General features: G+C 38.4%; 1 protein-coding gene across 1 annotated transcript; it reads left to right on the forward strand.

Annotated features, from left to right (window-relative positions):
- The first annotated feature begins 13096 nt into the window (after positions 1-13096).
- LOC108675814 (thioredoxin domain-containing protein 2-like) lies at positions 13097-13825 on the forward strand. Its single transcript, XM_018163843.1, has one exon. The coding sequence runs from the start codon at positions 13097-13099 to the stop codon at positions 13823-13825; it is 729 nt and encodes a 242-aa protein (XP_018019332.1).
- Positions 13826-16194: the final 2369 nt, after the last annotated feature.

Genomic DNA, 16194 nt, shown 5'->3' on the forward strand with positions numbered 1-16194 from the left:
GAAACTCTTAACAAAGATTATTGTGTATACAACTATACAAGTGTATACAACTGTGTTTATAATTGTTTTAAAAATGAAAACTAAATTGAATAAATTGATAGATATGCATTAAAAGATGTATAGATAAGAATAAATTCACTTCGCATAATAAATTTGTTCTTTGGGCATGGAAAAAGCAATTCATCTCCTGTCAAGTCTGATAATCAGTTAAAATGTTCGGAAATATCAAGTGGTTTATGATGGTAACCAATTAAACGAATAGAAATGAGTTCATTTCTACGCGATTATCATTTGAGATATCTTGACATGAGGAAAATTTTCAATAAAAAATTTCTTGCAGAAATGGAAAAATAAAATTTTTATGAGCGATGATGAATAAATTTTCTAATAAATAAAATACAGCTTGATGTTAAAAATATACGCAATTTTATCTGTCATATATCAATCAAAAAGTCATCTGATTATTTGGACGGATGAATTGAATTCAAAAGTACCTAAGATAGAAGAATTTTTATATCAAAAACTTTAACAAATTCTTTATAAGTAACTGGTGCGTAGATAATAAAAATTATCAGAAAAACATTTTTTTCGTATTTACTTCTGACACTTTGAGGAACCTCGAAATAGGAAGGTCTAACTTCATTGGAAAAACGACTTTATTAATTTTAACTACTTTTTCCTCTGGGTAAGTTAACTTATCATCCCATAAATTTCCAAAGCGAAGAGAGATAATTTATTGTGAAATTGTTTTTCTTTTCATTTCCGTTTTTGAAAAATTTCCGAATGTTTTGAAAACGGAAATGAAAATCCGAATGGTTTAAAATCCTACTTCTGTTCCTAATCAAGGTGAGATACACCACAGAAGCAAAGATTTTTTATTTGTGACGATTTTGCGACGGAGCTTATCAAAAGCATGCTGATTGCTTCCATAACTAAAAGAAAATCAGTTTTGTTCTTTCTACCAGCATGAAATTACCATATGCTACCAAGACTGGTTATTATAACTAATTCTAGTCCAGTAATTCTACAGTATTTGAGTAACCTTTGTCGATATGAAAAATGTTCAGAGCGATAACGCTGTTTGCGACTTGCCTTGCGCAGAATATCAAGAGTTATGACATGAAACGTGTTGAACGTTTTTCCGCTATGTTGCTGATCAATAATGATCCTCCTATGCAGCCGTGCTCCGGAAATTATTTTTAAAATCTCAATTAATTTTATATATTAAGCGAGTATCTCAAGTAACTGCTCTGGTAGATAGGATCAACTGGTGTAAGGCTAAACGCCGAATTCATATTTTGTTTTAACCGTTGCCGGTAAACATGATAGGGTCAATTTTAGACCGTTTCCTGTAACTGTGTTGGTTATCAGAGGTTAAATCGGTACATACTCCTCGGGTAATCTGATTGTATAAATTGTGGTGGAGAGCGTCGATTCCAATTCTAATATTGTCTATGAATAGATACGGTGAATTGTGCCAGGTTAGAAAAATTGTGTAGGATGACCATTTTACAATACGACTAAGGGATGTGCACTGATCAAGCTGGTTGTCCCAGGATGAAAATACTTTTTAATGGCCATCGAGCAATCCGATTTTGCAAAATAAGACAATCCAATTTCCATACTTGAGGTAATTATTGAACTATTTTCTTACGATGTGTATTATTAACTGTGTCCGTTAACTTTTGTGTTGAATAGAGCATCTCTGATATCCCAGAAGCTCAAGCAGAAACATCCTGCACATGATCGAGACGATAGACTGAGGCTAAGTATCAATAAAAGTAGCATTGAAAGCAAGGCATTATAAGTAGCAATAAGTATCAATAAAAGTAGCATTGAAAGCAAGGCATTATAAGTAGCAATAAGTATCAATAAAAGTAGCATTGAAAGCAAGGCATNTTTCATTATAGATTATTTGTATTGTATTGCAGGAAGTTTTTAGTTGCTAAAAAATGTACACCGTAATTAGCCGTAATAGGGAATGAAAAATAGAAGATAACACAGAAATTTGAAAGAATAATGATAATTCTCAAACATTATTCGTATTTACTTCTGATACTTTGAGGTACCTCGAAATAGGAAGGTTTTTGTGAGCTCATAAAAGGAAAAATTTTGTGAATTTTCAATTCACAAAATTTTTCGCTCTCTCTTTCTTACTATTTTGACTTGAGTTAAAATTTCACTTATATGTGATAGGTTAAATAATTCTAACCGGTATAACTTTTATATGTTTTTAAATTACCTACAAAATTCTTCTACTGCGAATGTTTTGAAGACTTTAACATTTTATTTCTGGCCAAAATGTAATGGAAAGCATTAGTTTCAAAGGTTTAGATCTGCGATGATGACATTCACATGCCAGTCTCGCAGTCTGCTGAGACTGGCGTGCCACTGTTCCGGACCTAAAAGCCCTGGAATATTGGCAGAGGCTTTCAGTAGATCCTTATGATCTCTGATAGAATTTCTATGGGACTCCCCGAACACGTATTAAATTTCCTGAAGTTCTTCCTCAGATTTATGTTCATGCACTGTCGACGCGTACATATTTTTTCCTGAGCCAAGTGTCGTCTTTATTGTAAGGTCTTTATCTATCATAATTCTAAAATATTAGAAGCTCCGGAAGAGTTGAGCGGTAATACCTAGTACGGTACCTAGTTTTACGGTTATCGCTATTTATGACAGTCAAATTAAAGTTTGATATACAATTTTTTAAGCAAATGCGACTGGAAAAATTTTATTACATTAAATTCAATATATTTTAAATCTGACGTTTCAATTAAAAATTTAGATTTTAGTAATCAGCGGTGTAAATTCGTTTCTTCATTTGAATTATAATTTTGTTTATCTAATATATAATCTCGCGATTCTTATCTATAGAAAAATCCTAACTTAAAAGTTGGACACACTTTCGAAATTTATCGTAAGTGCTTTTTCCGGCACCGCAACCCGCGTTTTTGATGTTGCCTTCCGCGTCTCGGCATCTCAGGCCAGTGGCGGCTGGTGGGCGTACCCATAGTTGAATTAATTATTAATTTTATTAAATAATTATTAATAAAATTACTGTGATATTGGGTAATTTAATTGGAGCACGCCCATGGTATTAATTCAAACATGGATGTACACAAGAATGTTGGTGGCGATGGCTCACAAATTTCTCGCTTGTGGTAAAGCCTTGCCATTAGTTTGTACGTAAATCCATGTATTGTAATTGAGTCATAATAAAATGGGAATAAATTTATCATAATTTTGCAAGGTGATTGACGATAAAGACGAATATGAGTGCAAGGTGATTGGAGATGAGTGCAAGGTGATTGACGCAGCATGTACAAGTTGATGCAATGTTCACAAGTTGTGAATAGTGAAGCATGTACAGTCATGAACAAAATTTTTGTCGTATGTAAAATTTTTTCTTATTATTATGTGGTCTGAGATAAAGTTAGGAAACACCAAATAATAATTTTTAACTTGTATACAAAAAAATTACCAAGAACGAAATCCCTTACGTAAAATTTTAAATATGGCAAATTTACCCAAGGTATATTTACAGTGCTGACCTCTATTAAGAAGAACCTCTTCTATCCTCTTAGGCATGATAGAAATCTAATTCTGAATTATTTTATATCAATAAAGTTACATTCGTGCAAAATTAAGTCCTGTAAGTGCTTTGTAGGAGTTTGCTTGTGTTTACCCTCTAGTGTTTCCCTCTGTTTACGAATGGCCTAATCAATTTTCAATAGGGTTCACATCTGGAAAATTTGCGGGCCATGGTGTCTATTCTTCAATGCCAAAATCTTTCAGAAGCTTTTTGATATTTATCAACGGCTCAATGACAAGGAGCTAAATCGTGCTAGAAAATGCAATTTTGGTCGTGAAATTGATTGTCAAATGAGGGAATCGACTCTTCGATGAGAACTCTTTCGTACCAAACTGCATTCATTGCCGTGTTTGTGAGCAGGAGATGAAGTGCTCCTGTTGCCTGGACTGAGCAGCAGCTTTAAACATTGGACGGTGCCTGGACGCTCCACCGCGGGCGCAAGACATGCCGGCTTGACGCGCTCAACTGTCCTCCTCCTGACAAGTGGCCATACTTTCAAAACTTGCTAAGTTAACGTAAGTACTTACGCTCTATTTTCTTTTCTATGATTGGTGGATTTTGCTTGAAAGAACGTCAATTATTGGCTAATGAACTTACGGTCTCTCAACTTTTTTTGAAAGTATAGGCCAAGGACTTTGCCAGAAATGAAAACCAACAAGAAAATCATGATTGACATGCTTGCTGTCAGCAGTAAGTACAGGGAATGGACCACTGAACAGGAGGGCTGAGTGATATTCTTACTTAAACCACCATTAAGTTTTTTCGGCACTTCTGGCTCTATTGATATAAACATCATTAAGAATTTGATTTCTAGCATGCCTATAAGATCATAGAAGAGAAAGTTTTTTGTATTAGGGGCCAGCACTGCCAGAAATTGGTGCTTCGGGGAAATTTGTCATATTTTGAATTTTACGTATGTTATTTCGTTCTTGTTAATGTTTTCTTTCGTGTTCAAGTTGAAAAATAAATATTTGAGGTTCCCTGATTTTATTTTAGACCTCAGAATTGAATAATCCAAAAATTATTAGTAGAGACAAAAGTGTTGATCACGACTGCACTTGCACACAGGTCTATATTTGATCGTTTTATATAATTTATATTTAGTTGCGTGAGGTATCAATTATTCGTGTGTATATTGAAGTTCTTGACATATGACTTTAAAAGTTATTTACCTCTTCGTACTTTTTTGTTATGGGAATTCAGTTTAGTACGAGTTTAATAATAATAGCTAATAATTTTTATGTTACTTTTCTTACTTACTAGCTAAGAAGCTCAATTTGTCAATCACTTAGCTTCCCATAGTAATCAACGAAAATCAGATTTTTTAGTCCAATGCCTTTAGTCCAATCCAATTTCAATTTAGGTGATTATTCATAAGTTTTCTGTGACGCACAGCAAAAAAATTCTCACCAACGATCATTTTTCACAGCTGAGTTCTTGGGGAAACTTTTATCAATAAAAAGACCGGGCTGCCTCATAAAAATGCCTATGGCAGATCGAACAGCATCCCAGCCAGAGGTTTTTATGAATTATTAAATGGTTCGAAACTTTATTCTTTGAAAAACAAGTCTATTGTATGCACGCATAAAATCGAACGTCATTTTCAGCTCATGCTTTTTTTTATCTCTCGAACTATTATACATTTCACTGTCCGATTTAATCGGCTTGGTTGATCCAACGAATGATGTGGAGTTTCAAATTGATTTCAAATTCTTGCAATCCACACAAACTTGTAGCATATTTTGACTGTTGAGGCAGAAAGCCTTAATTGGAGACAGCGGGAGCTTCAGTACGCAAGACTCAGTACAGTCTTGATTATTCCAATCTTTGGTTCAGATAGAAATTGTGCCGACTAATCGTTTTTCATTTTGTTCTTTCCTATTATTTTAAATCGTCGTGAATTGCGCAAAATTGCGTGTAGCCAGGATATTTTATTTTGTATTGAGTTCGAATTTTGTCTCGTTTTAGCAATCATCTTCTAATCTTACTTGGTGATGTATGGTAGAGTTGAGGCAAGATTTTGCTCCGTCGTGTTGCTCCTAGAAACATTAAAAAAACATCCTCGATTGCATCTTCGAAACATTAAAATAATAAAAGATTTGTTCATAAAACTTCTTGTTCTATTAAACTTTCTTATGAGCCTATACACTTTCGAGTCTGACTGGCGAGTCTATCTCATCCATTTTCAAACCTACCAAACCACTTCCATTAAACCTACCGTGCATGAGGCTTTTAGAGCCGAGCCGACTAAAAAATAGAGACGAGCCGAGCCATGTTGACAAGAGTTTAGGGTCTCCGCTCTGCTGGGCCCTGGTATCAATTTGCCAGTGTATTGTGCCGTAACATCAGACTCGTTAGTTGAGTCGCTATGCCTGGGTTATAAATGTTATATTCTTAGAGCATTTTCTCATTTATAGAAAAAAATGCACTATTGTGCTCGCCATGTCCGTCCGTCCGTCTGTCTGTCTGTCTGTCCGTCCGTGTCTTCATGCTTTCGTCGAAGAGAAAATGCGCTCTCTGTCACTCACTGCAGTGAGTACTGAGTTATATTTTTTTCGTTTCGTTGGCTTATGACGAGTATCCTAAGATAGTTCGGATAGTCACTACGGCTATCGGCGCTAATAATATTGAATAATATTCATATCATAAAATCTCTGTCAATTCAGTAACTAATTCTTTGACCGGATTCCCCTTTTCTTTTGTTCTTCATATATGCGCCAGGCTTGTATAAATGAATGATTGGAAGTAAATTATGTAGCAGGTTAATGGTTGTGGCCGCAGTTTATTTCCTGTATATTTAGTTTTTTTTACAACTCCGTGTTTCTCGGTATCCTGGTATTTATTGTAATACTTTTCAATCAGTGCATTGTACATGCAAACCAAATTATGCAAAAAAAAACGAATATATCTGCGAAGATCTCTTATTCGGTTTTCTTGTTACCCATGAATGGAACGCGTCGTTGAGACAAATGTTCGCCAGAAAACGTCTAACAGAATATTACGCACAATATTATTCTCTTTGAACAACATATTTTAAAAATTCTGAAAATTACAAAATATATTGATTGCTAAACTTTACAGCATGGCTGAAAGACGCTCAATATTTTTGACCAACATAAAAGACTGAGCAATAAATTTTGTACAGGTTTTTAAATTTCACACATATCTAAGCTTTGAATTGTTTTGACACTCATCTTTACAGCTTCAGTAAACGAGTTGGGTACAGGAGATGTAAGATTAAATATCACCGAATACGGTTTGCGCGTTATGATCGACCAGCGACCAGCAAGCTATACTCGCAAATGTATGGGGCCTCTTAGGGATACACTCATTTGAATGTTTCTACCGTAAATCGTCTCAGTAAAGTAACATTTTCTAGCCAGTTCCAGCGATCAGCAGAATCTAATCGCTGAGAAATTCACCTCACGACATCACAAAGGCTGCTTAACCTATTGTCCACAGATGGCAACTCTTGTTACCAGGCCGCCAGATACGAATGTCGTTTACAATGGGTTGATTGATTGTCCTCAGAGATTCAACGCTTTCATAGCTGACCGACTGCATTTCTCGCAAACAGGACTTTACATAAGATCGACATTGACGACGCTTGGTGAGTCCGTAGCGAGAGGTCAGTCTTTTGTCTACTGGCGGCTACGATTGCTGCCAGGTATTAGGGTACGCACACAGTGAAAGCAGGTTGCCAGCGTGCTGGTTACCTGCTCAGGCTGGTGCCTAAAACCATAGAATACAAAGGCCTATTCGTACAGGTTTTCGCTGTGAAGACTTGCATTATTATCCTATGTTCATGCTTGTGGCAGGAGTCCAGCAGCTATCTCAATCAATCGTCAGCTATGGAAAGATCGGGTTCCAAAGGCCGGATCCCTTGTGAATCAAGTCACGAAAAGTTCAAGAATCGGCAACAGGCCATGCATGGGCCTATTTCTTCAGCGCCGACACTTCTATTCTATTCTATTATATTCTATAATAATGGGGGCAAAAGTTTTTAAATTCGGGTACTCAATATCGAGGCACCAATAAGGTTAACCAAGGTTATGTGCGTATTGTTAGAAGCCGGGTTTCATTGTGGTACAATATTAAATAACGATTGTTACCATGTGGAAAAATAAAGCGTATCGTCCGTCATCTGGCAATGGCATAAATACGAGTACATATGTTGCTCGATACGAGTACAAGAGTTTGTAAATACTAGTACATAAACTGGTTAAAACACGGCAAAGATTTTGAGTTACGATAGACAGCAAAGGTAATGAACAACTATCAAACTCGGCAGATCATTGCCAGCCAAGAGTTTTGCAACAAGTAAATTTTTTCCAATCAAGAAATTAAGAAATTACTTACAAATCAACAGCAATGACTCCTAAACTGGGAATTATGATAAAAATAAAGTGAAACTTTGTTCATGTTATAAATATTGCACGCAGCTGTTTTACAAACCATTGAGAAAATTACATACCAATATTTCTTTATCCTGGTCTGTTGATTATCCAATGTAGGAATACAGAGAGAATATATAACATGAGTTATCTAGACGGTCTCGTGAAATCTTCAATTCAGACGCTGGGCTTTCGAGCGCCTTCTATTTGGAGAGCAATGGCCAGATCCATCAGGGCTTAGGTTCCATATCTTGAAGTCATTAATATAATGTCTACGCTCCCATCATCGATATTGTGCGAGTTTATTGTACGGTAATCCCACGATGAAAACCAAGGGCGTGTTGGCGCAGCTGACGAACGGCCGACGGTTGGGCAGCGTCTATCAGGCTCCAACTTTTAATAAGGTAGAACTTTTCATTGCAACAGCAACGGGTCTTAATAGAATCCAGTTATTAATCTTGTAGTTTTGCTGCTGCCTTGGGGATTTTTCCACTCAAATTTGACCAGGCGGACAGTTTGCTTATTTTAAAATGCATTATGATGGTTGCGAAATTGTGGGTAGTGTTGTGTAGGCTCGTTTTGCAAAGATATCGAAACATTTTGATACAAAGTCTGAATTTGAAAGTATTTGGAATTGAAGTACCTCACTGAATAATTTCGCTGCACCAAAATACGAGCAAACTCGTTCCATTTAAAATGGAATAAATAACTGAGCTAGCTCTCTGCTGTCGACGGGATGAATCGTAATATGAAAAAAAATTCTAGAGTGCGGAATTCACGAGGCATTTTCCACATTCAGAAACATTGGCTTATGCTTCGGATTTTAGATGTACGATGTGAATTTTTAGTTATTTCTTCGGAGACTAAATGAATGCTCGAGTAAGCAAATTATTACTTTAGTCCTCCTTAACTTTAAAGTCTTAATATGAGTTTCCCGTTCAACTTCTTAAGAATCTTCTTTTATTCCTGCTTCTTCAATTGTTCGAAATAGAAATAAAAAAGGCCCTAGAAAACAGACTCGGATCTCTAATTGAAAAAAGTTTTCAAGTTCTTTGAAGATCAATTCTTCCACCGTTTAAATGTGGAGAGCAGTGAAATTATTTGTCTCTCAGCAATTTTGAAAGTTTTGCACACTTTCTCAAATTGTTTAAACCAGTCTGTCCTCTTATTTTAAACTTCAACCTCGTTTACGCCTTTTCCCTGGTTTTCAGGCGCTACGAAATATTCTATTATGAATTTTTCTATTCCCGACATAAACTTTTGTTGCGTTGTCGTATGACGTCATTGAGGCTATAGTATCATCCCTCTCTCGCGCAGCAACTTTCACGACGTTCTTTAGCTACAAACCCTCATCAAAAACCTTGGTGCTCCTCTTCAAGCACACTCGGCGTTCCTCACTCACGGTGAAGACGAGCTCGAGATTTAGAAGGGAACTTTTGCGAGTGTTCGCCGTTGTTATGCGTGCCCAGCAAGCACTGATCGCCATGTGTACTCTGGTCCTGCCTTACAGGCTCGTCTCTTCATCATGTCGTAATTAGGAGCTTTCCTTAAGACCTGCGTCACAGGCAGCGCTTTGATCCTTCAGGAGAGGACACTCTTATAGCGTTACGGAGGTCGACAAGGTTTCGGCGAGCTCTCCGCCTCGCTGCCATTGTCCTTTTCTTCAGATGAGAGGCAAGCTCTGAACTAAAATGCGGGAGAAACGGAAAATGTTCCAACAAAATTTTATAGCATGTAAAATATGCAAAATTTCTTGTTGACGTCAATTGGGGCGTCAATTATATCATTCACAGTAAAAAAAAGAAACAACTAATGGCAATTAATTAAAAAATCCGTAATTTGCGGGGTCCTTGTACATTTTGAAGTAATTTCCAACCTCATCTGAAGGGTATCAACGGCTAGTACAGGGTGCGGCGTGGGAACTTACTCTTTTAAAAAAATCACAAAGTAAAAAGTATTAAAGATAGCGTTTTAATTCTTTCTTTTTTACAAAGAGCTACATCTGTCTCTTATACACATCTAGATGTGTATAAGAGACAGTTATTATCCTATGTTCATGCTTGTGGCAGGGTGGAGCAGGTTGCACGCGCGGGCAAACCTGTTTTCACTGTGTGAGTACACCTAGTTCCGATTACTTTTGTGTCATTTGATAGTCATAAAAACCGATGTGGTTAACGTGCCCATAATTCAAATTATTTTCAATTATTAAAAGACATTTAGGTTTTTTACCTTACAATTTATTCATGTATTCAAAATTATCACAAATTCATTATATGTTAAATGAAAACGTCTCGGAGACCAGTTCCATCATCAATATAAGAAATTTCATGAAATCCACATACAATACTTCCTATTGACTGTACTTGTGTTCTATATAATATCTGTCTCTTNGCGGGGCACTCACTCGTAGAACAACAAATGGTGAAAATATAAATTTTATTCCACTAAATGATAACTTGTTACGAGAAAATGAATGCATATAAAATAAGCAATCCACGGCGATTACTTGACAGATGCGAGGCATAAAATTGTCCATATAATATAAGGTGTGCGAACCGAAAGCTGTAATTACCTTCAAATGAGTCAATTACAGTTTCAGACCTCTTATTTCGGCTTGCTAAAAATTCACCTATATGAAGAGAAAAACACACAAAATTACGATAACTATATGAAATAAGAGACATTCTGGCCTTCCATGTACTAACTCAAAACATTTTTTGAAGAATGTAGAACATCGCTAAAAATTACATAGAATTTCTGACAGAAAACTTGGCATTTCATATGGCAGAAATAATAAATCCGTAGAAACGGCAGCGCGTGTTGGAGAAAAATATACGACTAATTTCAGCGGCATGTGGCTGGTTTTCATAGATCCATGAAATTTTTTTTGCTTGTGCCAAAATAAGATAGTAAAGTCTGAGGGTCGTTTTTCAGTTGTTGAAATACTGCGAAGATGAACTGAGGGCGAGCGGTGAGCCCGCTGTTCATCGCGGCGGTGAGAAGAAATACGAGGTATAGGGTGAGGGCTGTGAGATATAGGTTGAGGGCTGTGAGGTATAGGGTAAGGGCTGTGAGGTATAGGGTGAGGGCTGTGAGGTATAGGGTGAGGGCTGTGAGGGGTGGAGGGTGAGGGCTGTGAGGGGTGGAGGGGTGGGGATATGAGAGGGGAAATGTGATAGCTGAAAGAAGCAGTTTTGGGAGATGAATGAATTGAAAGAAAGAAGAAAAGAAGTAGTAGTAGAGACATGAAAGTAAGGAAAGTAGAGGGCTGATGAATGGAGGATAGGAAGGGAGGTAAGTGGAAGAAAAGAAATGGAATGCAAGGTGAGGATTAAACGAGGAGAAACGAAATACAGGAGGGAATTTTGATAACTAGTTTGAAATTTGTCGGGGAAACTAACGTAAGCCCGACCGTAACATACGGGATCGTCCCGTAATTTGTAGTTAGTAAGTAACGATAGTCCATTCCTCTCATCTCCGTCAGTCAATCACTAGCAAGCGTCCATATCACATGTCAAACTAATTCAATCTGTGTGTTGTCATTTATATGCTTGCCAGTACTTCATTGTCCGTCATGTGTAAATAAACCATTCTAAACCTTCGCCGACTTGTAGAACCTGGGTTAATTTCCATTGTATATATAGCAAGACCTATACCATCCGCCACAAAACTAACCATCTGCGAGGTGACGAAATTATTATTGAGATTTATCCTTTACAATCTTGATACATGCTTAAACTTTAACATTTGTCTGAGTACCTGCTGTTGCACGTCGCAGGGCCCTGTCAGCGCAGAAGTTTTGACTGCACGTAGTTTGTTCTAACACAATTTAGGCACCAGGGCCTATACTTGAAAAAAAAATTAAGAGCTCGTAAGTTTATCAGCCAATCATTGACGGCCTTTCGAGCAAAATCCACGAATCATAGACAAGAAAATAGAGCGTAAGTACTTACGTTCACTTAGCGAGTTTTGAAAGTATGGCACCAGGCTCGTGCGACGACAGCACATCTGTGTTCTTTGCTGTGATCGTGTAGAAAATTTGAGGTAAGGAAGGGCGGAAGGACGGTAAAAGGATCATATGAAAAATTTTCACATGAGATACACCAAAATTCCACAAGCAACACAAAGAACGCAATATTTGTGAACTTCAGATGACATTCATAGGTTTTCCTCATAACGTAAAATCTCTAATAGGGCATAGAATTGAAATCTAAGTTCGAGCTCAGAAGTCAATAACGATTAAAAGTGAACTTTACGAACAGCTTCAGAGTTGGCCGTAAAAGTTTCACTTTTACAATTTTTTTCGACTAGTTGCTTTGTCTCCGTCGACGAAATTTCAGAATTGCTGCTGCCGGATCCTTTTGAATTCGATGTAATTGAAATATGCGGCAGCGCGGAAAGCCATCAAGCGCCAAAATTCTATATGAATTCTAGCCACGCTCGATTTTGATCACCTTATCAATCCTTGAAACCTGCAGGGAAAGCGCCGTCTAAATCAATTAGTGTGAAGGAACTGATGTATGTGACTTGCATGTCGTAAAGGATGTAATTAATTAGAGAATAGAACTATATCTTCGGTCCGATGGGTTACTTTTTTGACGCCTCTTTAAAAAATTTGTCTTGGAATCGAACAAATACGACACAGCTTCTTCAACGAATCAATTTCATAACATAGATTTTTTCACGGAAAAACGTTATGATTTGGTATCATCAATCTCTTTAAAAATATATCTTCGAGCTCATTGCGGTGAAACTAATATTAATGTTTTATGGGTGAGGCATAGAACGCCAATTAAGGTGCTGGCAAAGATAAGTAGGTGCGTCTAGTTTATTTCTCCTCACTGTAATGTTACAAAAAATATAAGAAATACTAAACATACAGGGCCTTTGTGTTTTCCTACAACAACATAAAATGCACCACGGTGTCCACCAACATCTACTAAAGTGACACTCCGGTGTCCAAAAACAACAAAAGTGGCATCACGACACCCAAAAGCAACAAACGTGTCGCCACTGAGTAAGAATCTAAGCAACATAAATGTCATTACAGAGCTTAAATTACCCAGCAGCAACTTAAATGTCATTACAGAGCTTAACAGGTGTATCTATGTGTCAACGTAAGTGTTATCAAGGACCCAACAGGAGTTTCCCTAAGGCCCAACAAAGTGTCTCCAAGTCCCAACAGAAGTGTTTCAAGTCCCAAACAGCAGTGTCCCTAAGTCCCCAACAGGAGTGTCCCCGACACGAGTGTCCCCAAGTCCTCAACAGAAGTATCCCCAAGTCCCCAACAGAATTGCCCCAAGTCTCCAACGGAAGTGCCCCCAAGTGTCCAACAGAAGTTCTCCCAAGTCTCCAACAGAAGTGTCCCCAAGTCTCCAACGGAAGTACCCCCAGGTGCCCAACAGAAGTGTCCCCAAGTCTCCAACGGAAGTACCCCCAGGGGCCCAACAGAAGTGTCCCCAAGTCCTCAACAGAATTGTCTCCAAGTTCCCAACAGAAGTGTCCTCAAGTTCCTATCAGAATTGTCTCCAAGTTCCCGACAGAAGTGTCCCCGAGTCCCCAACAGAAGTGTTCCCAAGTCCCCAACAGAAGTGTACCCAAGTTCCTGACAGAAGTGTCCCTAAGTCCCAACAGAAGTGTCCCCAAGTCCCAGCAGAAGTGTCCCAGGGTCTCCAACAGAAGTTTCCCCAAGTCCCAGCAGAAGTGTCCCAGGGTCCCCAACAGAAATGTCCCCAAGTCCCCAAAAGAAAGGTCCCAAGTCCCCCAACAGAAGTGTCCCCAAGTCCCCAAAAGAAGTGTCCAGCAAAAAGAAAGCTGTGCTGCCGAAATCGTTTAGGTATACAACGCTTGCGTGAAGATAAGAGGGTCCAGGCCGGGCCTTTGTCCCTAGCGAGGGAACAAAGGCACTAATCTTGTTGTCGGTCCTCGGCTGCTCCTCAACACAACCCAAAAAGCCCATTGCCGCTCCAGGAAAGAACTGCGCGTCCAGCACCAGATTTTGCGGCGAGCAGCTGCTGCACTCCGGGTAATGTTGCGCTCAGAATCGCAGAGAAAATTAAATGCGTCCTCTGGACTAACCGAGCTGCCATTCTTTATGGAGTTTCGTGGGATGCTTCGTATCACGTTATTATTTGTAATAAACATTATCACATAATAACGCAATGCGAAGATTCCGTTGTTATGTGTACTGAGCATTATTACATTCTAAATAATTAGTCAAGACTAAGATGCATGACTTCTTATAGGTATAATGAGTACAAGTAATCGTTACTCAAAGGTGCTTAATTGTAAGCCTTAAAACCTTGTGATGGAATTTATGCTTGTTTCATCATATAAATAATGGCTGGTGCAAGATTTAGGTGACAGAAAGACATGCTTCCTAACAATCTTCCTACCACACAGATTAGGAAGTTTGTTGGTTGGGTACTGTATTGATATTAAATCCAAATGCTGTTTTTTTTTTCGAAATTACACAGTCGACTCAAGTATTTACGGTGGAAATTTCACAATTATTTTTTTGTGTCTTGTGGAGCGACAGAACCGAAACATCCATGAAACGAAAACTGTAAGCTTTCATGTCGATGGCGTTAGTTTCTGAGGCCTAAGTTAAGGACTTACTCAAGTAAAATTCAAGGGTAAAAAAAAACCAAGAGAGTTTTCACACCGGCATTTGCAACACACACTCGAGTTGAAAGGAAGTCGAAGCAGGTGCTGCAGTCCTCCAGCGTATGCAGGCAAGTTCCAGAGGTGGCCATGTCGACCGATGTAAAAGCTTCTACGCCTCAGAGCTATGAGGTGATTTACCCAGCAACAGAGAAGGACTTCATTCCCGCCACCTGGAGATTCTCGAGTCGCTAAGACAAGGTCCAAAGTCGGCTACCGCAGCCAAAATTAAAGAATCTGTTGCGGCTGCCGGAATTATGGACGATGTGCCAGGTTCGGTAATGGTGATGGTGTTTGTGAGACGCATGTGCGATTTGTTTTGACCTGGAAACGACCCGAGAAGCCGATATATTTGATTATGATTTCCACTAAGACTGAGGGTAAGAAGAAATCCTCTTGGCTTGAGGATGTCTCTGAGCACAGCGATGATAAACTCTCAGAATGGAGATGGAAAGAACATTTTCCATTAAAACTTTCTAATAATATGATGCCATAAATTCCCGAGGATCTACGAGGTGTTCATTGCTTGCTGGCGGTTCGCACTCCCGATTCCCTACATTCATCATTCGATGCGATTGACCGCTCGTCCACAATGAGGACATTATCAGCATACATGAGGCAATAAGTTCTTAAGTATGCATACACCTAGAGTATATTTTGGAGAGTAAGAGAAGCGAGTATATTTTAGAGTAAGCTGAGAAACACTAATACTTATCAGGAGTCATGCTTTGCCGTTCGAACATGACTAGAGTGCACTCGTTTTATATAAGGATATGTAGTTCTGATACGTAATAGAAAGTCTTACCATCTTATTATTACAAACCGATATCGATACCGAGACAAAACGCAGACGCTATAATAATCGACGGCTGCGCATTGCACAGACTTCAGGGATGGACGTACGGCTGCTTAGCGATGCTTTCGAATCAAGTTTCGACTGAACTCCGTTTGAAGGCTTGTACCGTTAAAAAAGGTCTCCACAGCTGGCTCTGCAGTTGGCAGCACTAGTTGGCAGGTGGCATTTGCAGCAGATGTAGTTTCTATCGGCGTCACTTCAGCTTCGGATTCACAAAAAACACGCCAAAAAAATTGTAGAAGCTGGCAAATTTAGGAGACTTGGCGAGCTCCAGGAGCTCTGGTTGCGGTAGGAACGCCATCAGAGCAGAGGAGGAAGAAGGGAAGAGGCAGAAGAAACTTGAGCAAATGTAATATGGAAACAGGAAAAGGTGAAGAGTATTAACGTGATTAATGAAAATCTCGAGCTTTAATCGAATAATTAGTATACGGGAAGAATGTTATCAAACAGTACTTAGATTCTTAAAGAAATAATGGAACTGAAAGCGATTTGTAAATCAGATTATTGCATCGCTAAGTACCCAAACTGAGACAGAATAAAAATTGATTCTCAAGCTGAGAATCTTTATTATTTTTTATTGCCGTAACTCTCTGCAAGAGCAAAGCCAAGAACTGTTTAGTTAGGAAGAAAATATAACGACAGTTCATGTGTTGTAGAAGGGAATCACATGATAAATATTCCATCAT

The sequence above is a fragment of the Hyalella azteca genome, unplaced genomic scaffold (assembly GCF_000764305.2).
Source record: "Hyalella azteca isolate HAZT.00-mixed unplaced genomic scaffold, Hazt_2.0.2 contig11457, whole genome shotgun sequence".
Taxonomy (NCBI): domain Eukaryota; kingdom Metazoa; phylum Arthropoda; class Malacostraca; order Amphipoda; family Hyalellidae; genus Hyalella; species Hyalella azteca.